Source organism: Geotrypetes seraphini, chromosome 1, assembly GCF_902459505.1.
Source record: "Geotrypetes seraphini chromosome 1, aGeoSer1.1, whole genome shotgun sequence".
NCBI classification, from domain to species: Eukaryota; Metazoa; Chordata; class Amphibia; order Gymnophiona; family Dermophiidae; genus Geotrypetes; species Geotrypetes seraphini.
The window spans coordinates 275,026,614-275,052,673 of record NC_047084.1 but is presented as its reverse complement, the minus strand read 5'-3'; the positions used below and the strand labels follow the sequence as shown (position 1 = coordinate 275,052,673).

The following is a 26,060-nucleotide window of genomic DNA, read 5'->3' as shown; positions in this document are numbered from 1 at the left end:
ATGTGAGTGCAAAAAAGTTCTGAACTCCTTCCTTGTATGAAGGAGACTTATGGTTGCCCAAACCACTCGAATGCCTCCTAAGCTTCAAGCTCAGCTGCTGAGTGATTGTTTAAAATCTTCATCCTGCGGGTCTATAAATATCCTTTCCTCCAGTTTTGCAGTGCTGATTTTTGGAAATTTCTTAACAAGATATTGAAAACCTGGCGAGTTTACTTTACCCAGTTTGATATGAAGAGGTGGAAGAAATATTTTATGAGGATGCACCAATAGCATAAATTTCACACTGCTTGTCCCTGGCTTATAGGTATCCCTCAGCTGCCAGACACACTTGACATAATGCACAAGCACAGGAAACATTATTTAGCAAATCCTCCTTGCGTTCCCATTAGCATGCCAATGACCTTCAGATCACTACAGATGTTCCACTGGTGTATTTTACAACTGATTGCTTCTAGTAAATTCTTCATATTCTCATAAGACTTCTTTATAAGAGCAGAATGGGCAATTGGTATACTTGGTTTGTAATTTCCTTTGTGCAGTAACACTGCCTTCAAACGTCTCTGTGAAGAATCAGTGAAGAGACGCCATTCATCTGGACAATGCACTTGTGACAAACTGTTGAAGAGCCTGCCCGTTGATATCATGACAAAAGCACAATGAGCCATTTACAGTGAAGAATATTAAGTTATAATTCCTTTTTCTGTAATGAGTTATATTAGCATTTTTTGCAAGCAAGTGCTTTTGCTTAAGCCTTGAAGCAAGAAATTCTGCTTTTTCTTTTGAAAAATTTAGATCACAAATAAGATCATTGAGCTCAACTTGTGTAAAGGTCTCTGGTTCTGAATCTTCATCATTCACATCAGGATCAGATAATTTTGGATTGTGACCAGCTGCTGCATCATCATCACATTCCTCATCATGTTCCACAGAAGCAAGTCCATCTTGTGGAAGTACAGGGACAGGCAGTGAGTCATCATGAGGAACAGGCCTAATAGCAGAATCCAGAACAGGATATATAATTTTGTGCTTAGTTTTAGCTGAGAATCCACTTGTGTTCACAAGGCAAAAGTAGCAATATTTTATATGGTCTCGCAGTTCTCTCCATATCATTGTGATTGCAAATGACATCACTGCCTTTCGTCGATTGAGCCAGTCACGAAGTCCGTTGAACAACTAGTACAGATGATATGTGGAGTCCAAGACTTATCCTGGCCACCCAATGGACAGCCAAAGTACAATTTGTATACCTTCTTCAGATCTACGGTAATTGGGCGATGTTGTGCTTTTGTCGTGAATGAACCACAGATGTAACAGAAACTATCTGGATGATTAGTACAATGTCTTGGTATGATAAAGACATATTAATCACCGTAAATAATGTCTGTAGCATAAAAAAAACAAAGACAACTGTCATTTACCCTCCTTATACTTTTATCCTATAAACGCATGTTATATCACCCAATTAACATTTATAATTATATATAATGAGCCTCATCACAAAAATGTGACAAACTAGTGAAAAACTAAACACAGACTTGAAATCAGCATGAAAAATACTACAAACCCACCCAACATCAACTCTGATGAAAATGATGTGTTGACCTGTGTAATTAACGCAATGAATATGCTTGTTTTTAAGTGCAAATTAACTCAAAACATGGCTCAACAGTTGACAAGCAAACACATATTTCATCATCCACCATCTGCAGTCGCTCTCTTTTTTTCAATTTAATTTCTGTCAGAGGGTGTGTTAGTGGAATTAGGGGAATAGCCTACGCTGTGGGTTAGGAAACTGTATTTTAGGACAAAAATCCATTCTGAAAGTCTAGACCACAGGTTATCCTCCCACTTTTTGGGGATGGAGACTCAGTATCCATGAGTTGCTGAGTTGGGAAGCTAGAGATGCAAAAAGGAACTTATAGGCGAAAAAGAACCTTTTTGAACATTTGGTATCTTAACTCATTATTGCCTTATGTGCACAGTCAGATTTTGCATCAGCTTTAACCACCTGTGCCAATATGCTCTCAATTTTCTCCTTTCCACTCACATCAGGATAAATATACTTTGGGGAAGAGTTGTAACAATAGGAAGAGGGAGGGGGTAGATAGGGGGGATGGCACTTGTTAGAATAATTGATGACCCGGGGGGGAGGGCTACAGAGTCCGATCAAGATGGAGGCATAACTGATCTGCTCTGCTCCTCGCTCCGAGACCATCTTATTGCCATATGTTTCGCTCCATAAGACGCACCTGACCATAAGACGCACCCTAGATTTAAAGGAGGAAAACAAGAAAAAAAACATTCTGAACCAAATTCTCCCTGCCACGCTCTGCACCTAACCCCACACTCCTTGCCAAGCTTTGCACCCTGTCCCCCCTCCCTGCCAGGCTCTGTACTCTGTCCCTGCTCTGGTGGTCTAGTGGTAGGCCGGTACAGGGTCTTATAGAGCAAAAAACCCATAGGCAGCATAGGCACCCCCAAAACCTTTTTTTTTTTTTTTTTTTAAAGTCCACACTCCTGCCTGTCTCCCTTGCTGGACGGCTGTTCGCGTTCCTGCCTGGTCCGGCGCCGCTCCCTGAATGGCTGCCTTCCTGGACCCAGTACAGCTCTGTGTTCAGTACAAAAAAGTGCATATCTGTTTTTATGTCTTTTGCTGAGTTTAATTTCTTGAGTTTCCTGTTCTCTATTTGGTAAAGGACTGTGTGTGAAGTCATTTAAAGTTGTTTTATGTGTGCTAGTAATGGCAGGAAGGGAGATTAGAGAGAGAGGGAGCAAGCGCCCCCTTCTTAATTTCTACCCTGGACATGTGTAAAACTGGTCCTGCATGTTTCAGTTCCCCCTTTGTAATTTCCTTCCACCTGAGCACAGTGTACTAATGCACCTTACTAATACTACTACCACTTACTAGTATTTATCACTTATCCAATTTGTCTTGACTAGATTGTAAGCTCTTTTTGGAAGGGTCTCTTCTGTGTTTTGATGTGCACCACTGTGTATGTCTGCTAGTACTATAGAAATGATTAGTAGTACACTTCTCCCTCCGGATTCGCGGGGGATAGGGGCAGAGCCAGACCGCGAATGGTGAAATATTGCAAATATCTTCTGGTCCGGCTCTGACCCACCCCCACCTCCCTCCTGCCTTCTCCCCAGAATCCTGGCCTTACCTGGTGGTCTAGCGGGCTTTCGGGGCAGGAGCAATCTTCCTACGCTCCTGCCCCATGCAGATCGCCAATAGGAAATAGCTGCCGTGAGTTCCCATAGTCTCTCGAGACTACGACGGGAACTCCCTACAGCCATTTCCTATTGGCGATCTACACGGGGCAGGAGTGTAGGAAGATCGCTCCTGCCCCGAAAGCCCACTAGACCACCAGGTAAGGCCGGGACGCCAGGGGGAAGGCTAAACTGGGGGGGGGGTTCTTTTTTTTTCCCCCTCCCCAAAAAATCGCGAATATGTGAAATCGCGATTGCCGAAACCACGAATGGGGAGGGGGAAGTGTAGTAGTAAATAGATAAAAATAATTACCTCACAAATCAAAAGTGGGTTCACAGCTGATCAGATACAATAAAGTTAACAAAGTATCATCTAATCTAATCTAATCTAAACCTTAAATTTATCATCTGAGGAAAGACAAAGAATTAGGGCTCTTCAAGTTGGAATAGAGGCAGCTGAGGAGACATGATTTAAGTCTACAAAATCTCGAGTGGTGTAGAACAGGTATAAGTGAATCGAATTTTACTCCATCAAAAATTACAAAGACTTTGGTACACTCAAAGTTATAGAAAAATACTTTTAAAAACCAATAGGAGGAAATATCTTTTCACTCAGATAATAGTTAAGCTCTGGAATTTGTTGCCAGAGGATGTGGTAACAGCAGTTAAGGTAGCTGTTTTAAAAAAAGGTTTGGACAGGTTTTTGTAGGAAAAATGCATTGTCTGCTATCCTGGGATTGGTAGTATGGAATGTTGCTACTAATTGGGTTTCTGCCATGTACTTGTGACCTGTATTGGCCACTTTTGGAACAGGAAACTTGGCTAGATGGACCACTGCATGGTCTGAATCAGTATGGCTATTCGTATGTTTTTATGTGGTTATGTGTATTCAAGCAAAGTTTTTATTCATGACAACAATCTTTAATAAAGAATATTTGGACTAAGCTACTGGTAATCTTTGGACTAAACTACTGGTAAACTTTATTCAGTACCAATTTTTTCTAGCCTCCAACCTCAACGCCCTTCTTCTCATTCAATAATAAAAGGTGGATTGGCTGTTTTCAATAGGTACCCCCCCCCCCCCCAAGCCATTTTAGGCCAAACTCCATCCCCACCCGTTCGGCTGGGCCAGACTCTCGCTGAGTTTCCATGACAAGAACAACCTCTCCTCCCCCTTCGGGGAAAAATCCATGTCCCCTGTGTGGAAATGCAGTTTTTGTGCGCTAAAGAAGACATTGGATGCGTCTCGTTCTAGCTACTCACCTCAGGCTCGTTTGATGCGTCTCGTTGTAGTTGCCCACCTCAGGCTCTCCTGTATACGGGGGGATGGAAGTATCAGACAAGGACATACAGTGGATCAGCGATGCGCAATCTCCACTGCGTCGGGTCCGACAATACCTCAACCAGCAGAGCCATCAAAATAATATCGATTAATGTCCGCTTTGCTTTCTACAACTTACCTTCAAGTCCCGGTTGCTCACATCCTTATGGGAGACGGCTCTGATTCTGCCCACCTCCCAGGGCCACTCGGAGACTCTGCTCACGTCCAGGCCGAACTCCCCGGAAACGCAGAGAAACCTTTGGCCCACCAGCAGCAGCGTACTCTCCTGCTGGGTCATGCCGGCGCCCCCTTGCTCTGTCCCGTAGCCTCTTCTGCTGCCGCCGAGACCCGATAACAATCACTGGCACCCTCTCATCAAGCGGCCTCCTCTCAGTACATCGGGACCAGACGAAGACCAAGCGCCTCGCTGCCCAGATCCAGCCTCTCTATCCCCCTTGCTTCCACTATCTTTTATTTTCTTACTGTTCCCCTTTTCCCTACGGAAAAATTGCATCTATATAATTCACATATATTTGTTTCACTTTTCCCTGAACAAGGAAAAGCTTCTCGTTACAGCTCGCTTTCCTACGGCTTCACAACACAAGAACCCCCAGTACAAAAGGCAATACTTTGTATCCCATTCCTCCTCTCCACAGCTGAGAAAAAACACCGCACGCATACACTCCCCCTTCCGCTCCGCCTACTTTTAAAACGCGATTGGTCGCCATTAGAAGAAGGCGTGGCTTCACAATTCGCATTCCCGTCCGATTCGTTAGATGAGCAGTCAATCAAACCTTTCTCCTCCCAATCCCTCCTCCTTCACGCCGAACGCCGCTCTAAGCCTCCCCTTGTTTCTAAGAGTTCAACACGCGCATAAACCGTTATTGTACTAAAGGTGTTCTTCCGCCGCGTGAGGGATTTTATAACTCCCTTTCTTAAGGTTACATCAGTGAGAATCTGTCGAATATTAGTGATAAAAATAGTCCCTGGCACATGGTGGTCGCTTAAAATTAGTGTGATTATTATTTTGCTTTTTATTCCAGCACACAAGTGAAGCGTCCCTGGCGGATTGTTTCTAAGTGTCGAGTTCCGGCAGAAGGCCGTCATCTTGTACGTGCAGGTGCTAGCGTCTACTGCTGATAAAAGCCTACTAGAAGGATAGGGAGGACTTAGTTGACCGGAAGTCGTCTATGCCTGAACGCTTTTATTTTCTCAGCGCAGGGGCGTTCTAAACTCCAGAACGAGGTTACAGGACATGGATATAGGCCATTTTGGGTCTTGTGGAAATGAATGAGAAGATGGTAGTGATATTGTATTAATGGTTATTGGTTTTTCACCCGTTTAGGTTCACAGGTTGAATTTCGTGGGATACTAGATTTGGGTTTTTTTAATGCAATCTAATAAATAAAAACAAAACAACAAAGAAATAAAGATACATTTTACGGAATTATTTGCTCATTTCTGATGTGAAGAAGGTATTGTCTTCAAAGATAAAAAAAATATATGTTAGTCCAATAAAAATTTATCATCTTCTGTGTTATGTTCACACCATTATCTACAGTCTAGAAATAATACATCTTTAGACTTTGTTGGGAGGAAGGGTTGCATCATTATTTATTTTTTATCCACTTACTGTTTAGAAAGGTAAAACATCCTTATGGAGGTCTGAAGCAGAATATTAGGCTTGTTTTATTCGCCATTTAACTTAAAGTCCCCTCCTTGCCTGATAACACTAACACATTGCCTGTGTAGGTGTCCTTCCCTAGTGTTTCTTCTTTGCAGTGACTTGTCCATTCTTAAGGCCCTTCGCAATGGTGCCTCGCTAAGGCGAGCGCCTTTAACGCTTGCCTTCAACATGCGTCGAACGGCTGAGCACTGTTGGCCCCTCCCCTTTTAAGGAAGAGCTCCAGATCCAAGTTTCGTTGATGTCAGGGGGGTGGGCGGGCGGAGCTATCTCTCGTCACTGCCTCTCTCGCCTGCCTTCTCCTGCCCTTTCCCTTCTTACTCTATTCTTTCTCCTCAGCTGATTTTCCTCCTTTTCCTGCCTCCTGACTTCTCTGGGCTGCTGTGGTGTACTCGCTTAAGCAAAATCTTCAGAGGGCAGGCTCAAAGCAACGTTCTTAGAGGAGCGGGTGCGGTTGCTTGGGGCTCACCTGGGCTTCTTCTCCTTTCTCAGGGGTGTCACATCCAGCTCTCCTACCTGCTTCTCCTCAAGGGTGTCACATCCAGCTCTCCTCCCTGCTTCTAGCTAGTCTCTCTTTCTCACCCCTGTAGCGCAGTGTCTCAGCAGCCAGGCTCTCTCTCTCTGCTGTAGCCCCTGCTTCCAGCTAGTCTCTCTCTCTCCCTTGTAGCGCAGTGTTTCAGCGGATGGACTCTCTCACTCTTTCTTTTCTGCAGCCCCCTCCTCCCTCTCTCTCTCCAACAGGCCCTTTCACTTCAGCTTCTCTGCCCCTTCAGCTTCTCCAAAGGCTCACCTCTTCCAATAGCAGCTCCCATTTTTTTAAGCCTGCAGCTTCTCTTCATTCCAGCTGGTGGCTCTTCTTCTGTTTCCAGCTTCACAGCTTCTCTCCCACTTGCCTGGACTGGTCCCTCTCGTTCCACACTGCTTGCTTCTCTCTCATGGTCTGCCTGCTCCCTCTCTCTCCAGCCACATGGCTTTTCACTGCCCTGCTTCCTGGTCCCTTCTTCCCAGTTTCCCTTGGGGTTCTTCTTCTCCCTAGTGTCCGATTGGTGCAGACTATTGTTGCTAGGCAGTGACTCTCCTTCTAAGTGAAGGTCTGAGTGATTGGCTGTCTGCTGTCTCCTTTCACATTGCCCCCCTCTTCTGGAAGGCCCACCTTGTCCCCCCTGAATGGCCAGCTCCTCCTTCAACACTGCCTTTTTCGCTGCTGGGTCCCTTATTGGGCCAGCACTCTCAGCCCTCCCCTGGGCTCCTGTGTTCCCTTATTTCCAATACACTTGTATTTTATACAATCTGGCCCAAAATCTATATATGTTGCCTATAAAATTGGTGCCAAAAAGGTTGGTGTATAGCATGATTCTATAAACCACTTCCGGAGATAGGTGCAGTTTATACGTAGAATCATGTGTAGCGCCCATCTGTGTTATTAACACTGACAATGAAGGAGTGGGGATGGAACTGTGCACATCAACCAGAGATTAAAAAATAAATAAATAAATATTTATTAAGAAGTAAATAAAATAGTCTTTATCAAATATTGAGCTCAATCTTTGTTGCAGATCCGACATGGTCCATGTTTTGGCATTGAAGCCTGCCTCAGGGGTACAAAAAGCATCTAAAGGACAAACATTGACAAATATTGATAATGTCAAATATCAGCAACATAGTAAACTGAAATTATATATGAAGTGACATTCTGTGTATAAGAAGTTGCCTCCGCTGAGTCAGACCAGAGGTCCATCTCGCCCAGCGGTCTGCTCCCGCGGCGGCCCATCAGGCCTATTGCCTGAGCAGTGGTCCCCGACTATTTCTTTAACCTACCTCTACTCCTATCCCTATAACCTACCTCTACTTCTATCTGTACTCCTCAATCCCTTTGTCCTCTAGGAACCTATCCAAACTTTCTTTGAAGCCCTGTAATGTGCTCCTGCCTATCACAGCCTCCGGAAGCGCATTCACCCGCTGGGTGAAAAAGAACTTCCTAGCGTTTGTCCTAAACCTGTCCCCTTTCAATTTCTCCGAGTGCCCCCTTGTACTTGTGGTTCCCCATAATTTGAAACATCTGTCCCTGTCTACTTTTTCTATGCCCTCCAGGATCTTGAAGGTTCCTATCATGTCTCCTCTAAGTCTCCGCTTCTCCAGAGAGAACAGCCCCAGCTTTTTCAATCTGTCAGTATATGGGAGGTTCTCCATACCCTTTATCAGCTTAGTTGCTCTTCTCTGGACTCCCTCAAGCACTGCCATGTCCTTCTTCAGGTACGGCGACCAGTACTGGACACAGTACTCCAGATGCAGGCGTACCATTGCACGATACAGTGGCAGGATGACTTCCTTCGTCCTGGTCGTGATACCCTTTTTAATGATACCCAACATTTTGTTTGCTTTCCTTGAGGCTGTGGCGCACTGTGCCGACGCCTTCAGTGTTGTGTCTACCATCACTCCCAGGTCTCTTTCAAGGTTACTTACCCCTAGCAGTGATCCCCCCATTTTGTAAGTGAACATCGGGGGTTTTTTCCCTATATGCATGACCTTGCATTTCCCTATGTTGAAGCTCATTTGCCACTTTTTGGCCCACTCTTCCAGTGTCGTCAGATCCTTTTGTAGGTCTTCGCAGTCTTCCGTGGTTTTAACCCTGCTGTATAGTTTGGTGTCATCCGTAAATTTAATGACCTCACATTTTGTTCCCGCCTCCAGGTCGTTAATAAATATGTAACCTTGTGCATGAGCATGTATATTTGAACAGAGAAAATATAACAAACCATTGTGGGGGTTGTTTCCTTGATTTTTGCTATAACAGGTGCACACAATTATGCCAATGAAAACCAGGCCTAAGTGCCTGTGCATAAGTTGTGCATGAATTGTGCATATTCAATAACAATGCGCCTAACTTTTAGGAACACCCATGACCTACCCATGCTCTTCCCCTGACTGTGCCCTCTTTGGAGATCCACACATTAGAATTTACTCACATTCCATTTTATAGAATACACTTAGTAAATTGTGCACATAAATTCTATTTAGTGCCAATAATTGCTTATTAATTGGAAATTATCAGTGCTGATTGGCTTGCTAACTACTTAATTTGCGCACACAAATTGGCAATGCACACAGATTTGTGTGCGCAACTTTGGCCAAGTATACAGAATCCAGCCCTCTGCATATTTATGTACACATAACAAGGGTATTATAGACAAGTTTTTATTTTCTGTAATAACCCATTTAATTTATGGGATTTTTAATTTAATTTTCTTTTCCTTTTGAGGAAGTATCATCAATAGTACCCTTCTCTCTATTGCCAACTCTCGACTTCGTCCCTTCTGTCTTGCTACATTATATGCCTGCAACAACCTGCCTGACTCGGTACGTCAGGCTCCGTCTCTGGCGAAATGCAAATCTAGGCTGAAAGCCCACTTTTTTCGAACCTGTGTTTAAGTCCTAACCCTACCAACCTGTAAGCCACCATATTTGTTTGTTATTCCCTCTGTAGTCCTCTACCCTCTCCACCTCTTCATCCCTTTGTATTTCCCTACATGAGCAGCATATATTGATTCACCATTTTTGTCCGTTTGTCTGTCATTATTAGATTGTAAACTCTTTTGAGCAGGAATGGTCTCTTAGAAACATAGAAACATGCATGTTTAATTGCTGCCTGCATGTGATAGCACTATAGAAATAATAAGTAGTAGTAGTAGTGCACACTATTCTTTGATAGATTATTAAAAATATTAGAGGAGTTAATCTTATCAGGATGTTTTTCAAGCAGTTTTGATAAATAGGGCATGTTAAGAGATAGGGTACACTATTCAACAGTGTGCATCTTGAAATAGAACACCGCCTAAGGATTTTTGTGTTGTTTCAGGTTAAAGATGACATGATCACTTTTATATGGAGAGATAAATTACTTAATAAACTGTGATAATATAATCAAACAAATGCATACTATAGTCACAGTTGTACTCAATAAAGAATTTTTTATGTGAAAATCTCAGACCCTAAACCCGTGACTGGTGGTATCACCAAACTGGGGTTCATTGGGGGACATGGACATAGGGGGGACATGGACATAATAAGGAGGAGTAACAGCAGTTATTTTTAGTACACTACAAGCACGACAATTTATTCACCGCTGAGGATCATTACTGGGATCAAACCATCCGCTTGACAGATAAGTTTCTTTAATCTGTATCTATATATCAATATCTAGTTGGATGGTAAGGGGACAGTGAAAAACGATGATGGTCCCCCAATGAACCCCAGTTTGGTGATACCACCAGTCACGGGTTTAGGGTCTGAGATTTTCACATAAAAAATTCTTTATTGAGTACAACTGTGACTATAGTATGCATTTGTAAAGATGACATGAAACAACAAACACAATTTCCCATGTCTTTAATATTTACACCTACAGAGCAAATGTAAATTTGCGCAGGTACATATGTGGCTATTGGGCTGGTTCTAGATGCTTATAGTGCCAATATCATAGGTGTCTTTTTGGACTTTTCATATAGATACCTTGCTGTAAAATGACCTCCATTATGTATAATTAAATGATATGATGTACAATTATGTGTTTTTACAGGATAATTCTGGGAGAAGTGCTGTTGAGATGATTAGATTGTTGAACTTAATTATCAAACACTGGAGGAAGATCTCAGGGGCCTGAACTGTAATGAGGATGGGAGTGGGAGTGCGCAGGGCGGGATTAATTTGTTGAGGGCCCATATGCATACAGGCACACTGTGCCCCTTTCCCTGCCCCACCCCACCATGCACCCAGGCAGAAACAGGAAGCTGCGTCGGAGGGAAGCTTTGGGCAAGCAGCATCGCTTGCAAAATTACAGTTCCCGTTGCCTTTCTTACCCGTGTTGCTTGCCTATCTTACTTTCTGTCGATGGGGGGGGGTTTGCTAATTGGGGTGGGGCCCGCATTGCTAATCAGGGGGGGCCACGTTGCCAATTGATGCTGGAGGGGCCCATCACTGTTTGGAAAAAACAATGTTGATGCCTTCCTTCATCGGGCCCCCCTGACCATTTTGGGCCCTAGGCACGTGCCTACTTGGCCTATTGGTTAGTCCTGCCCTGGGAGTGCAAACTGTGAAGGGTCACAGGCACTGTTCCCTCTAAGCTGTGCGCTTGTGCACGCGCACACAACTTGCCGAACCCGCGCACATAAATTAAAATAACACGCATAAAAAAATAAATTTTTGCCTAAAATGATTTCCATTGCTAAAATGAAATGTTGCAGAAGACCAGCTGTTCTGATTTCCCATTTATCACATTTATTGAAGTGCTATAATATAAATTTTAAGTCATTCATGTGATTCCATTATCTTTGGCAGTTGAACTTGACACGTCACATGCCCCATAGGGCCATAGCCTATGGCCCATAGGATATGAAACACTTCCGATTCTTTGACTTCCTGAAGGTCCGCCATATTGTTTATTTCGTGGAATTGTAGTGTGCAGCATGGTACTGCGGTATGGGTATTGGACGCCTGCGCACTCATAAAGCTGCAGCTGCCAATTAAGCTGCTAGCTTTCACTCAAGGTGTGAAAAATAACAAAATATGCAAAATGACACTAACGCAAGGTTTTACCAAAATATAATAATTATAATTATGGATTTATGGATTTAGACTGCTTTTCAGCACAGAAACGGTAATTGCGGCCATCTTAGATTACTTGCACCTATTTTTAAGCAAAGGCCTCAGTGCCCTGATCATGCAATTCGACATGAGCTCTGCCTTTGACCTTGTAGACCATGCAAATTTGCTACAGTGTCTAGACGCTATTGGCATCAGAGGCGAAGTGCTAAACTGGTTTCATGGTTTCCTTTCGTCCCGAACCTATCAGGTTCGCTTCAACAATGATCTCTCCAACACCTGGAGCAACCCATCCGGCGTTCCGCAAGGGTCCCCACTATCCCCTCTGCTTTTCAATATCTACATGACCTCACTGAGCGTTCAATTAACCCAGCTGGGGATAAAATTATTCAGTTACGCTGATGACTTCACAATTATTATTCCATTTGCCAACTCCATCTCGGAAACAATTCCAAAAGCATCAGAAGCCATAAACTTGATGGAACATTGGATGACAGACTTCAAACTCAAGCTCAATACTGAGAAGACAAAATTCTTTGTCGCTTCACCGCGCCCTCTTGACACCAAAACCCCACTAGACATCAACAAACATAACTACCCCATACAGCCCACCATTAAAATACTGGGTGTAACTCTGGACCAATGCCTCACCATGAAAGATCAGGTGGACTCTCTAATCAAAAAGAGTTTTTTCACCCTCTGGAAACTTAAATCCATTAAAGCATACTTTGATAACTCTGCCTTCAGAATCTTGGTACAATCCCTCGTATTAAGTCAACTCGACTACTGTAACATCGCCTACTTAGCAATCCCCCAAAAGAATATGCGACGATTACAACTAATGCAAACACTGCGGTCAGACTAATCTTTGGTCTAAAGAAGTTCGATCACGTGACGCCATACTTCAAACAGCTACACTGGCTGCCGATGGAAGCTCGTGTAAAGTTTAAGTTTGCCTGCCTCTGTTTTAAAGTTTTCTACGGTCTAACCCCTAAATACATCACTGACCTATTCTCCTTCTCAGTCAACAAACACAAGAGAAGCTCGCACTCGCACTTCGTTTCTCCCCCGGTTAGAGGATGCAAACTAAAAAAACACCATGAGCATCTTCTCTCACATCAGGCTGCTCTATGGGGTAAAGACCTAGAACAACTCCTATTGCCCACCACTTATGAGGTATGACTGCATTGTTTGACTGCATTACTCTCTGGCTCATTTCTACTTAGTTTAATCTCCTTTGAACAGCTATTCCAGACTGAGCTAACAATAATTTGATTTTATTTATTTTACCTTATTCATTTAAACTCAAACAGCTCCAATTCTTCCAGTTAAGTAACTATTGCCAGTTTATAAGTTTATATGTATCTTCTGTCTTAACTATTGCCAGTTTACATGTTTTATCAGCTAATATTATTTTATCAGTTAACATTGCTTTCGTTTTAATCTTTTAATATTGTTTATATTTGCTGTACTTGTCTTTCTCTTTACCTTTTATTGCAAGTTGCTCCTGTTTTCATTCTACTCTCCTAATGCTTATCCTCTTTGATTCCTACAGGCCTTCTCGCTCTCCTAAGAGACCGCCGCCGGCGGCGCGGACGACTCCACCCACTTCTCCCTACCGGTAGCACCTCCTATTTATTTCCCTGCCCTGCGGCGCACGCCGCAAAGGCGCGCACCTTCGGCGCCTGCTCCTTAGGTGCGCTCCTTCATGCAGCTCCTTCTAACCCTGACTTCTCCACACTATCTACCTTGGATTAAACCATTTTCAAACCTTCTTTCTTCCCACAGACTCCTACTTCTTACATGCTACTTACTAATTTCTTCTCTTGTAATCCATCATTTTCCCCACTTTCTTCCCTCTGCCTCTTCCTTTTCCCCTCCCAATACAATGTCCTCTATCCCCACCATTTGGGGTCATCGACCTCACAAATACACTTCCCATTTAACATCTACCATCATCCGACCTAGGCATTATATCACCATACCAATACATCCCACTAATACTTCCAATCTTAAACAACATAACTCCCCTTCTAAACTCAACTCAGGCCTGATTAACCTACGTTCCATAAAAAACAAATACCATTTAATCCACGATATTATCACACAACATAATCTTCAAATATTATGTCTTACTGAAATCTGGTTATCACAGGGAGAAGAAGCTTACATCACCCAAGCCTGCCCCCCCAACTATAAAGCTATCTTTCAACCCCGCCCAAACAAAAAAGGAGGCGGTTTAGCTATCATCTATCATACTTCGATCCTTCTTCAGTCTAATACTATTAACCTATCCTCCAATCCTCTAATTGAAATTCTCCATTTCTCCATTAAACACTCTTCCTCTCTTAACTTCCTTTTGATCTATTTACCCCCACCTATATCTAAACTCTCACTTTCTTCTCTGATCTCCACCATATCTGACTTTAATATCGCCTATCCTGATTCTATAATCCTCGGAGATTTCAATATACACTTCAACTCTCCTAATCACTATAATACATCTGAACTATTAACCTTGCTTTCCGACCTATCACTCTCTCCACTCATCCATATGCCTACACACTCTGCCGGAAATACTCTCGACATGATTCTATGTCCAATCTCTATCAATCATCTTTTCAAAAATTTCCATTTTCATTCAGTACCATGGTCAGACCACACTTTGATTACCTGGCAATTAGAACTTTTAATATATCCCCACCACGATCAACAAACAACTAATATCCCTATCACTCGAGACATTAACAAAATAACGCTTCAGACTATTCAGTCCTCTTTTGACTTAAATCTTAAAGACTTCTCTTCCCTCTCAGTCATTGAACAATTCCCTCTCTGGGTAACTTCTACAACTTCCTTACTAGATTCCCTGGCACCCAAATTTGAACATAAATCCACTTCCAATCAACCCTCCAAAAAACACCACCCCTGGTATAACGATAAACTAGCTCTTCTCCGTAGACAACTTCGATCTGCCGAAAATAAATGGCGTAAGACACGCCTTAACAATTACCTCATTCAGTTCAAAGAAAAAGCATCCCATTATAAAAAAACTATCCAACAAACTAAAAAAGATTATTACGCTAAGCTCATTTCATCTACCCGCAACTCTTCTACCCTCTTTAGTCTTGCACAGTCACTTTCAAAATATTCTAAAAAAAAACCAAAACCAACCTATCCCAACGTTACCTTCAGCAGCGGAACTTTCACAATTCTTTGACACTAAAATCAAAGATATCAGATCTCTATTAGGTTCTTCATCACCTAATCTCTCTGCTCAAACTTCAATTGACTCGACTCAACTACCCTTCAGCTCCTTTACTAGCTTCAAAATGCCCTCATTATCCCATCTAGTTCTCATTTTACAATCTCTTAATCCCTCTAATAACCCCTTGGAAAGTATCCCTCCGTTACTTCTTAAAAAATTCTACTCTTTCTTCGGCCCATACCTTTGGGAAATGATTTCCAAATCTCTTTCTGACAGCTCGGTTCCAATCGCTTGGAAAACAGCTCTTATCTTTCCTAAACTCAAACAATACAATACAGATCCTACCTTACCTAAAAACTATCGTCCTATAGCCAATCTACCCTTAGTCTCTAAACTTACAGAAAAAATTATTCACTCACAACTAACCGATTTTCTCGAGAAAACCCATGCTTTTCATCCATGCCAAACTGGTTTTCGCTCTTCACACTCCACAGAACTATCTCTACTAGGACTTATCTCAACCATACACTACTACCATGACCATCAGAAATCTATTATTCTAATCTCTCTCGACCTGTCTGCAGCCTTCGATACTATCGATCATTCCCTCCTTCTCTCCAGATTACAAGACTGCGGCATTACAGGTTGTGCCCTTTCTTGGTTCATATCCTATTTTCACGAATGATGCTCCAAAGTTCAAGCAAAAAATGAAACTTCTTCAACCATACCACAAACATTCGGAATCCCACAAGGTTCAATCTTATCTCCTTTACTCTTCAACATATTTCTTTCTCCGCTTCTTACTCTGGCGCAATCTATAGGATTTACAATCTACGCCTATGCCGACGACATACAACTCCTTCACCCAATCAATACTACTAACATTCTAGACATAATAGAAATAAATAATAAATTAAACATCATAAGTGACTGGCTATATTTAAACAAACTCTCACTTAATATAGATAAATCTTGCGGGCTTCTTCTTCCTATCAAAACATCTGAATCATTATTAGGAACAATCTCAATCAAATCTTTACCATTACAAATGCTAACCAAAATAAAACTCCTTGGTGTTATCTTCGATAGAGAGCTCTCTTTTCACGACCATATAAGTTCGATCGTAAAAACCTGCTTTTTTAAACTTCGTATTATTCGATCACTCTGTCCTATCCTAGATACTAATTCAATCAACATCTTGACTCATTCACTAGTCATTTCCCACCTAGACTACTGTAACTCCCTCCTTAATGGACTCCCTCAAAAAGAACTACGACGATTGCAATTAATACAAAATTCTGCAATAAAATTAATATACAAAAAAGGTAAATTTGAACATGTTACTCCTCTTCTTAAAGAGGCTCATTGGCTCTCCATCACACATCGCATCACTTACAAAATCATCTTACTCTCCTTTAAAATTAAACTTTTCCATCAACCACTATTCCTTGATAAACTACTAATTCCACAATGCTCCCCTCGTACTTTAAGATCCTCTGACCAAAAACTCCTCTTCATTCCTTCTTTAAAAGAATTCTATTACACCCGAAAAACCAATTTTGCAGTAACTGCACCCACACTATGGAACTCTCTCCCACAATATTTACGGGACGAACAAAATCTAATCAAATTCAAGACCGGCTTAAAGACTTTCTTATTTCAAGATGCCTTCGGTTGAATCTAAATCACTCTCTTTCTTCTCTTAAATCTTTCTCTTATTTGTTTCCCACTCTCCCTTCTTCTGCCTATTACTGCGAATAAGTATCTGCCGCAACAATGCTACCCTATTCCTCACGTTCTATCCCCTCCCCACTTTCTCCTTCTTTACTAAATTATGTAACTTCTCCCCTCCTTCCCTTATTTTCCTCACCTTCCAGTTTGTCTAGTCTATGTCATATACGTTCACATTATTTTATAACATTTTTTAGCCTCTACAAAACATTGTTAACCAGCCAGACATTTGCTTGATGGTCGGGATATTAAAAACTAATAAACTTGGAAACTTGGAACTTGGTATTCAGGAAACGCCTCAAAACTCACCTATTCCTGAAATACCTAGACAGCTGACCCACTTCCCTCCTTCCCCTCTCTTGCCCTTTCTCCCCATTGTTCCCACATCCCTTAAGTTAACTCAACTTGTACGTCAACTCAACTTGTACCCCACTAATCTTCTGTAAACCGCATAGAACTTAACGGTATTGCGGTATATAAACTGTTATTTTTATTATTATTATTATTATTATTATATACCTTTGGCTCAGTGTGACATCGTTGGCTATATGGGCCAATCAAAAACAGAGGTGGCCTTTAAAAGTTAGACAAAGAAAATTCCTCTACGTTTAAAAGTTTCAGAAATCATATTCGTTTTGTTTACATTCATTTCTGAATATACATTTACATTTTATAACATCCAATATTCAAGAGAATCTACAATTGTTAACAGGGTGCTGAAAATTGGTCAGCCTGCCTGTCATTCCTAAAGGCTCTCCCTGAGCTGACAGTTTCAAATTTCATTGATCTTCACACAGAAGCCTTATCCTGGAGGAGAAGGAGGGGCTATTTTTCCCCCTTTCTATGCTAGAGACTGCTAATTATTTCCAGATGTTGTGCCCTTTGAATTTCTTTAGGTTGCAAATATATATAATATGTTTTTTCAAAACCCATTCTTTTGTTCAATACACAGCCATACAATACACATAATCACACACTTTCGGGCCCTTCATTCATAACTTGAGTCATAACTCGTATTTCATTCATATTTAATGCATGTTATAGCTTAGTTTGGGATACTTCTTCCTAGCCAGCCTAAGGCACATCTGGTATCAATTGGAACCACTAGGAGCGGGAACCTTTGCACAAAGAAAAGCAGAGAGAACAAAGAAGACTTAAATTCACTGACACAAAATGGAGTCCAAGACACATCAGATATAGAAAAACAGAGAACAAAATGGAGTCCATGTATATCTTGATTTCCTTCATGATCTAGCCTAATAGCAAAGTACATAAAAAGAATGTTATTATACTTTCCCTTAATATTAATCTGTAGTGTGTTTTTCTGGCTTTGACTATGTCCATATTCAGATTTTTATTCACCAGTTTTTCGTATGCTTCTATTGGGCGTGGCCTTAACTTACACATATGCTTGTATCTAACTAGAGTTACCCAGAATCATATGAAAAACCAGCCCTTTTGTAGAAAAACTCTACAAAATACTGCACTATCATGTCCTGATGTCCATTCCAGTACCGTCCCATAAACATCACCCCCTACTGGCCATAAGCCACTACTGCTCAATCCCCTCTTGAATATCATGTTGAAATTAAACTGGGAAGTTAAAAATAAAAGATTAACAAAGATAGAGGTTAATTACCTATATGTTTCTGAAAATTGAAATATATGATAAACAAAGGGCTTTGATAAAGGTAATGAACAATTATAATAAACTTTTATGTAAGTGGGTGAACTCAGAGCTGAGTTTTTGCTTATTTTTTACCAGTAAGCTCTTCAAGATAGGAACCTGATACCGAATATGGAGTGAGAATAATTTTTTGATGCTAGCAGAAGTTTAATTTTGCCCTGTAGATAATGGGTCTGCATGTTTTAAATTTTCCTGTGGCCATCTTTGATATCACAGGACCCTGTAAAAGTTTATTTACTCTGTGTGTTTTGTGTTTCAGTTAAGAGACCTCCTATGAGTCTAGTCCTGTTTGCAGAGGGGAGGAGGCTTCACGTGTTTTCTTTGTTCCTCTTTCCTTGCAGTGCCCACATCAACTGCATTCTGAGGGAAAGGAGCAGTACCACATTCCACCACTAGAGCTGTGGAGAACACAGAAAATTCCGAAGCTGAATTTTCGGCGGGAATTTCAGTTTTCCTTTGTCTTTCATTAATCATGTGCTTATTTCCTAGCTGTAGCAGTGCATTCTTTACGGTGTGCTTTTCCCTTGGGCAAAGGAAAGCCAGAAGACATCCATGTACTCCCTAGCATCTAGGAGCAGTTCCATAGTTGCAGAACAGACAAGTTTGAATTTTCCCTGAAAAAGCTGCCGCATGAACTTTTAAAGTCATTATTCCAGTTTCATTGAAATGAATTTAGAGACTCTGACCTTAGGTTGTATAACTGTATTCGTTTATTAAATTGCAACCAGATATAACTCTTAAAATGTCTAAACCGCAAATGGTGAAAAGTGTAAAACGCAAGAGAGCTGCAACAGCTTTTAGGTCTGAATGGCTTGAAGACATTGTTGAAACGGAGACACCGGAATCTCGAAATACAATGCGTGTTCGACTGTGTGAAATATTTACCTATGATGAAGATGATGGTGTTGTTATTGTCAAGATGCCAAAGCAACTGGAAAATTCTCTACTGGAAAAATATGGGATGATGTTTGGAAACTGGACTTTCTGAAACGCCATCTATCAAGTAAACCTCATACTGATAGTATTAGGAAACTCAGAAGTAAAAATCTGAATTTAAGAGGGGGACTAGTTAACATGTTGCTTGAAAGCTCAACCAAAAAAGAAAACAGGCAAATTAGTAATGAACGGAAGCGTTCCAGTCCTGATGAAATTAAGGTTCTTGTCGACAGTGTTGTGCTGGCCATTAAGATGAATATCTCAATGCTCTCTGTTCAAGATATCAATGAGCACATGGCGAAGTATGTTAGTATATCTGATAGCTGGAGAAGCAAAAACTATGCGTTTGAATTTCTTGGAATTATCAATGGCATCGTGCAAGATGATCATATGGCAGATATTAAATTAGCAACGTATCATACATTAACTGTTGATGAAAGCACAGACATTTCTGTCAACAAATACTTAATACTCCACTTTAAGTATCGGCCAGTCAATTCAATTGAGTATAAGACATCATTTGGTGGGATGCTACAGTTGGAAGCATGTGATGCTACATCAATAGTAACAGCAATTAGGGAATTCTATAGGAAACATGAACTTGACCTGAATAAAATGGTTATGTTCACCTCTGATGGTGCCTCTGTTATGTTGGGCAAAATAGATGGTGTTGCAGCACAGCTGAGAAAAGACATTCCACATTTAGTGCAGCAACATTGTATTGCATATTGGGAAGATTTGGGACTTTCTGATTCATGGAAAGAAGTAAAATTGATGAAAGAAGTAGAAATTGTAATGAGAACTGTGTACACGATGTTCTGTCGGTCTTCTACTAAATGATGCAAATTTCAAGAAATAGCATATGCATCTGAATGTGAATCAATTGCTTTCAGACCTCGGAATGAAGTGCGCTGGTTATCTAGACACTTTGCACTTAAAGCAATTATTCAAAATTATAATCCCCTGTTAAAATATTTTGAAGAAGACAAAGATAATGATCCTATTGCAAAGTACTGCTATAAGAAGCTGAACAGTGAACAATTTCATATTACACTTGAAGTTTTAAATGATGTCTTATCAGAACTGGCTTCCTTAACCATGGCATTTCAAAAATGTGGTTTGACACCATTGGAAGCTTATCATCTTGCACAGGGTAAATTGAACAAACTTCCAGTGCAATACTTAGGCGACAACGTTAAGTGGAGTGATAAAGTCAACAGTCTTCTTGACAACAGGATGAGGTCTGGAGAAAAAGTTTCAGTGGATACTAATTCCATATTAACCTTCATCAACATCCTATGTTTGCATCTGGGTGAAAGATTTCCTGAAAATTAAGTTGAGGAAAGGTCTGCTTTTGACTGTACAGCAATATCACAATGTGACTTTGACTTTGGAAATGGACATATCAGATCTCTTTGTTTAAAGTATAAACAATTTCTTCTGGAGGAAAGTGTTATTATTCAGCAATACAATGACTTTAAATTCCTTGTTGCAGAAAAAATCAAAAGCAATCTGATAAACAGCTTTCCAGATATGACGAAATTTGCATTTCAGAATGATTAATTTGCAGATTTAGCAAAATTGATGGACATTGGTGCCACATTAGCATCTAGTTCAGGTTGCTTGCTCATCTTACTTTCTGTCGATGGGGGGGGGGTTGCTAATTGGCGTGGGGCCCGCGTTGCTAATCAGGGGGGGGCACGTTGCCAATTGATGCTGGAGGGGCCCATCGCTGTTTGGAAAAAGCAATGTTGATGCCTTCCTTCATCGGGCCACCCTGACCATTTTGGGCCCTAGGCTCGTGCCTACTTGGCCTATTAGTCCTGCCCTGGGAGTGCAAACTGTGAAGGGTTTTAGTCTAATGAACAATTTGAAGACTAAACAAAGGAATCGTTTACATTTAGAACATTTGGAAATGCTGATGTGTGTTAAGAGTCACCTTTAAGATGGAGGCTCAACAGATCTTGACAGAATTTATTCGGACTGGATAAATATGAAAGATTGCAGGGAAAAACTTTGAAAACTAAATTGCTGTTATTTTCTAAATTTTAAGTATAAAGTACAATGATACCTTATTTATAGGTAGCGCTCAATGAAACATTTCAATGAAACATAATTTATGTTTATTGAAATGAGACTTTATGTTACATAAAGTGTAACTAACATAAAGTGTAACTAAAATTACATTGTGCTTTTGTTAATTCAGACTAAACTCAAAGACCTGCCCATAAATGCCCATAACTGAACTCCGGGCCCTCTGGCAATCATTTTTATAGCGCACACAAATTTAGTTTTTCTTTAAAATGCGCACAGATGAAATTTTTTGCGCACACAGCCTATGAAAAATTTGATGGAACACTGGTCCCAGGCCAAGGCTGAAGGCTTTGCTAGGATGCCCAGAACCCTTGACTGGCCCTACTGAGAGTGGGAGACTTAAAGCTCTCTTCATCCCCATGCACCAGTTGTCTGTATGAGTGTAACCATTAATTGTATCCTGTGGCAATAGTTCCTTCCTTCACCGAAAACATAATGGTACGTTTATAGACTGCAGCATTCCGTAATAAAAGGGAAGCTACCGAAAAAAACCCAAAATCAAGCCGGAGCAGAACAGCTTGGGTGGGCTAATTTTATTACATGGTGATTTTGTTCGTTGCTTTCCTGTTTGACAGCGTCTCCCAGACCGTGCAGTGGCGGGCGGGTTGGGGAGGGGTCACTCATCAGGTCCTCAGGCCCGATACAGTACTACAGACAGAGAAGGCTGCGCGCTTCGGTGCCAGAGCAGCACAATCAGCCGCATGCCGCTCCCCTCCCCCACCCTCCCTCGAGCTGCTCACAGGCTGCGGCTCTGAGCACAGACGGGAGGAGCGGGCAGGGCAGTCTATCTCACCACACGCCGGCACTTCTCACCCCTTCTGCTCGCCCATCCCCTCCTCCCTGCAGCTCTCCCCCGACAGAAGAAGAGAGAAGCCGAGCCTGGAGCAGCCGCTAATGGCCGAAGCTCTCATCGGGTGGCGCAGGGACGGCCAGAGCCAAGGAGGCAACCCCTCCCTGTGACAGACCACAGAAGGCGCACAGCCAGCAGGCTGCTCCCCACCATGGTTTCATGGATCATATCCAGGCTAGTCGTGTAAGTAAATCGTGGTTTTTTTTTCCTAGACCTCGATCGAGGCTTCCTCCTCTGTCTCCCCCCCCCCTTTCTGCCTTGCATGAGTGTAGGTGCATGCCTGCAGTGGTTTTCCCTATTGACGTTACATGATCTGCCAGTGCCAACTAAAAATAGCGAGTAGCTGTTGCTTGAGTGTCTCTAACCATGGTGCATGGGGTTGATGAAAAGAAATACAGGGAAAATACCCTACATTGAGAAGAATAGATATTTCTGCCGAGGATTATAGCGAATTAATTGCATGTGAATGGTGTTTGTGGGTTAAAGAGAGTCATTTTCTATCAGATTCATTATTTTCTCAGGACTAAATGCTGAAATAGAAAGCAAAGATCTGAGAATGAAAGTGCTTTTTCTAAAGCACTATTGTTATTTATTATACTGTAAAATTATACTGTAGATAGATAATTGTCTGTCTACCTAACATTCACAAGAGGGCGCCATCAGGACAAAGGAGTTTAAATATATATTATCCTTGTATTGAATACTCTGATTTTCAACTAGTTACGAATGTATATCTATATATGTATTCTCTGTCTGCTTTAAATATGTCCATGAAACTTCAAAACATATAGAATGTTTTTTGAGGCTTAAAATTAATACATTTTTAGCTCTTGAGTACAATGGCATCAAATGTATTTACTTATTTATTTGGATTTATTAACTGCCTTTATGAAGAGATTCACCCAAGGGGGTGGACCAATTTCTAATGATATTAATCGTGAAAAAAGCGACACCTTTGGAGCTGTTTTGAATGTAAGTATTTCAGAATAAAATGATACCATAAGGATTTACTTTATAATTATCATTTTATTCATTTATTAAAGATCAGTACAGTTGCTTTTAGTTTTCGTTTTAATGTATATGGCTTTATATATTTGATTTGTGTTACCAAATAAACATCCAGATAATAGTTCATTGTAGAACACAAGACAGAAAACTAACACTTGTATGTTTGATGGCCTAGCATTTTCTTTGTTTCATACAAAATGTGAGATGATGTGTCATAATCAGTATGCTTCTGTGTGGAATTTTTATAGTCTTCTTGCCATTAGAAAAATGTAAAAGGTGTTCTAGTAATAGTTTATTTCCATCCATGCAAGCAGGTCTGGCATTAAGGACATGTTTCTTGATGGGTCCCCTTATAACAGTGGTCTCAAACTCGCAGCCCAGGGGCCACATGCGGCCCCCCAGGTACTATTTTGAGGCCCTCGGTATGTGTATCATAATCACAAAAGTAAAATAAAAGTTTCTTGATCATATGTCTTTTTAGCTATAAATGACAATATTATTATTAAGACTTAGCCAAAAGGAAAGATTTATAAACTATAAAGAGTTTTACCTCATGCAAAATTGTTATTGTTATAAGACATTAACTATTTTTTTTTGCGGCCCTCCATATACCTACAAATTCAAAATGTGGCCCTGCAAAGGATTTGAGTTTGAGACCACCGCCTTATAAGAATTAGGGTGCGTTCTCTGGGAGCACCCTAAACGACCAGAACTCAGAACAACTTGCAGCTCTCCCTAGATGCTGTTTACTGAGCCCCTCTCCCCCTTCACTTCTAAGAAATAATGCAAAACATTCAGTTAATCGGCTTGAAGCACTATAATTTTACAGAGAGAGAAATGTAAGGTGTCAATATGAGATGCTTATTTTAAGCCACACTTGAAAATGCTTTGTTTTCTAAAGATCATGGACCCCACCTCTTCTTTTGTGCAATGGCCTGGGAAGTTCTGAGTTTTAAAGAAGGCATTTGAGGGATGTGGTAGCTCTCTAGGGTTTTGAATATCATACATCTTAAATATGTAAGAGGGAAACATAATTCCATTTCATTTTCATGGACTCTAGTTAATCAAACCATCCAAATTCTCATATCCTGTATGCTGCACTGAATGTGAGAAGAATGTTCCCTTTGTCAAAGAATAGTCGGGGACATTTTTGAGGCTGGAAATGAATGCTGCAGAAAGTGAAATACAATCTCTGGACCATTTATTAATTATTTTTTTGCTGAGCCACTCTGTTTGATCATCTGATTAGCTATAATGACCTTTGCATGCCTTGGAACATAAAATTTGTGTTATCTTCTTCCTGTCTTGCCCTAGCTATAAGCAGCATATAGTTTTCCAGTATTTCCACCTGCTTATCAAGTACTCCTCATTTTACAAGTAGCGGGTGTTCACTATCGCTTGACTAATCAGCAGCCAGCACTGAGAAGATAGGCTGAATGCTCTTTATATGCAGTCATTTTCTCTTTCTAGTCTGCTTATCCATTCCAACTACTAAGCTCTACTGTCCCTTCCTCTCTTAGAAATCCTCTGTGCTTGACCCAAGCTTTCTTGAATTCAAATGCAATCCTTGTCTCCACTACCTACACTGGAAGGCACTGTTCCCTCTAAGCTGAGCTGGAGTCCACTACTTTTAGTCCTGCCAGTTGGGGGGGGGGGGGGCTGTTTCATTATCACATTTTCCAATAGTGAGGGACAGGCAAGCTCTGTAGGATTTCGGGGAACATGCTTGTTGCTAGCAATTGAAAACACAATATTGAAGCACCACCCCCTACTGGCAACAAGTTGGAGGACTTCCACTCAGCTTAGAGCAGTGGTCTCAAACTCACAGCCCGCCAGGTACTATTTTGAGGCCCTCGGTATGTTTATCATAATCACAAAAGTAAAATAAAACAATTTCTTGATCATATGTCTTTTTAGCTATAAATTACAATATTATTATTAAGACTTAGCCAAAAGGAAAGATTTATAAATTATAAAGAGTTTTACCTCATGCAAAATTGTCATTTCTTTAATAAGACATTAACTATTTTTTTCTGAGGCCCTCTAAGTTCCTACAAATCCAAAATGTGGCCCTGCAAAGGGTTTGAGTTTGAGACCACTGGCTTAGAGAGAACAGAGCTGGAAGTCAAATAAAAATTTATTTAGATTATTATTCTGTGACCCTTTTTGCCTCCTATGTATTTTTATTTAAATATCTCTATCATATCCCCACCCTCCTGACTTTCTTCCAGAGTATACATATTTAGATCTTTAAATCTATTCACATATACATTATGGTGATCATTTTAGTAGCCCTCTCTAGACCAATTTTATCCATATATCTGTTTGAAGGTGTGGTTTCCAGAGCTATGCACAGTACTCTAAATGAGTCTTTTCAGAAACTTATACAGAGGTATTATCACCTCCTTTTTTTCAACTGAGAATTCTTCTTCCTATGTACTCAAACATACTTCTGGGTTTTTTGTTTTTTTTTTTCCTGTTACCTTTTCTACCTGTTTGTCCACCTTAAGACCAATGGGTACAATCATCCTCAGGTCCTCTTCTTTTGTGTGCAGAAGTACTTCATCTCCTATAGCAATGGTTCCCTATCTATGGATTATGGAACCTTGGGGGGGGTGGTTAATGAAACCTTTATAAGGGGTCCTCAGGGCACATAAAAGGGAAAAGTGAAAGCTGGTAGAGTATGGGAAAAAGAGAGAGACACTGATAGGGTGTGGCTAGAGAGAGACTGGA

General features: G+C 41.1%; 2 protein-coding genes across 9 annotated transcripts in view; one reads left to right on the top strand and one right to left on the bottom strand.

The window, feature by feature from the left end:
• The window catches only part of KDM3A (lysine demethylase 3A), a 245,220-nt gene extending 240,000 nt beyond the window's left edge, over window positions 1–5,220 (bottom strand). For both annotated transcript variants that reach the window (XM_033952017.1, XM_033952026.1), the window contains exon 1: window positions 4,671–5,220. In XM_033952017.1, the coding sequence (XP_033807908.1) occupies window positions 4,671–4,829 (159 nt within the window). In that variant the 5' untranslated portion in view covers window positions 4,830–5,220. The remainder of the gene's footprint in view (window positions 1–4,670) is intronic.
• A 16,911-nt stretch (window positions 5,221–22,131) lies between these two features.
• The window catches only part of REEP1 (receptor accessory protein 1), a 192,991-nt gene continuing 189,062 nt past the window's right edge, over window positions 22,132–26,060 (top strand). For all 7 annotated transcript variants that reach the window (XM_033951956.1, XM_033951995.1, XM_033951966.1 and 4 more), the window contains exon 1: window positions 22,132–22,502. In XM_033951956.1, the coding sequence (XP_033807847.1) occupies window positions 22,471–22,502 (32 nt within the window). In that variant the 5' untranslated portion in view covers window positions 22,132–22,470. The remainder of the gene's footprint in view (window positions 22,503–26,060) is intronic.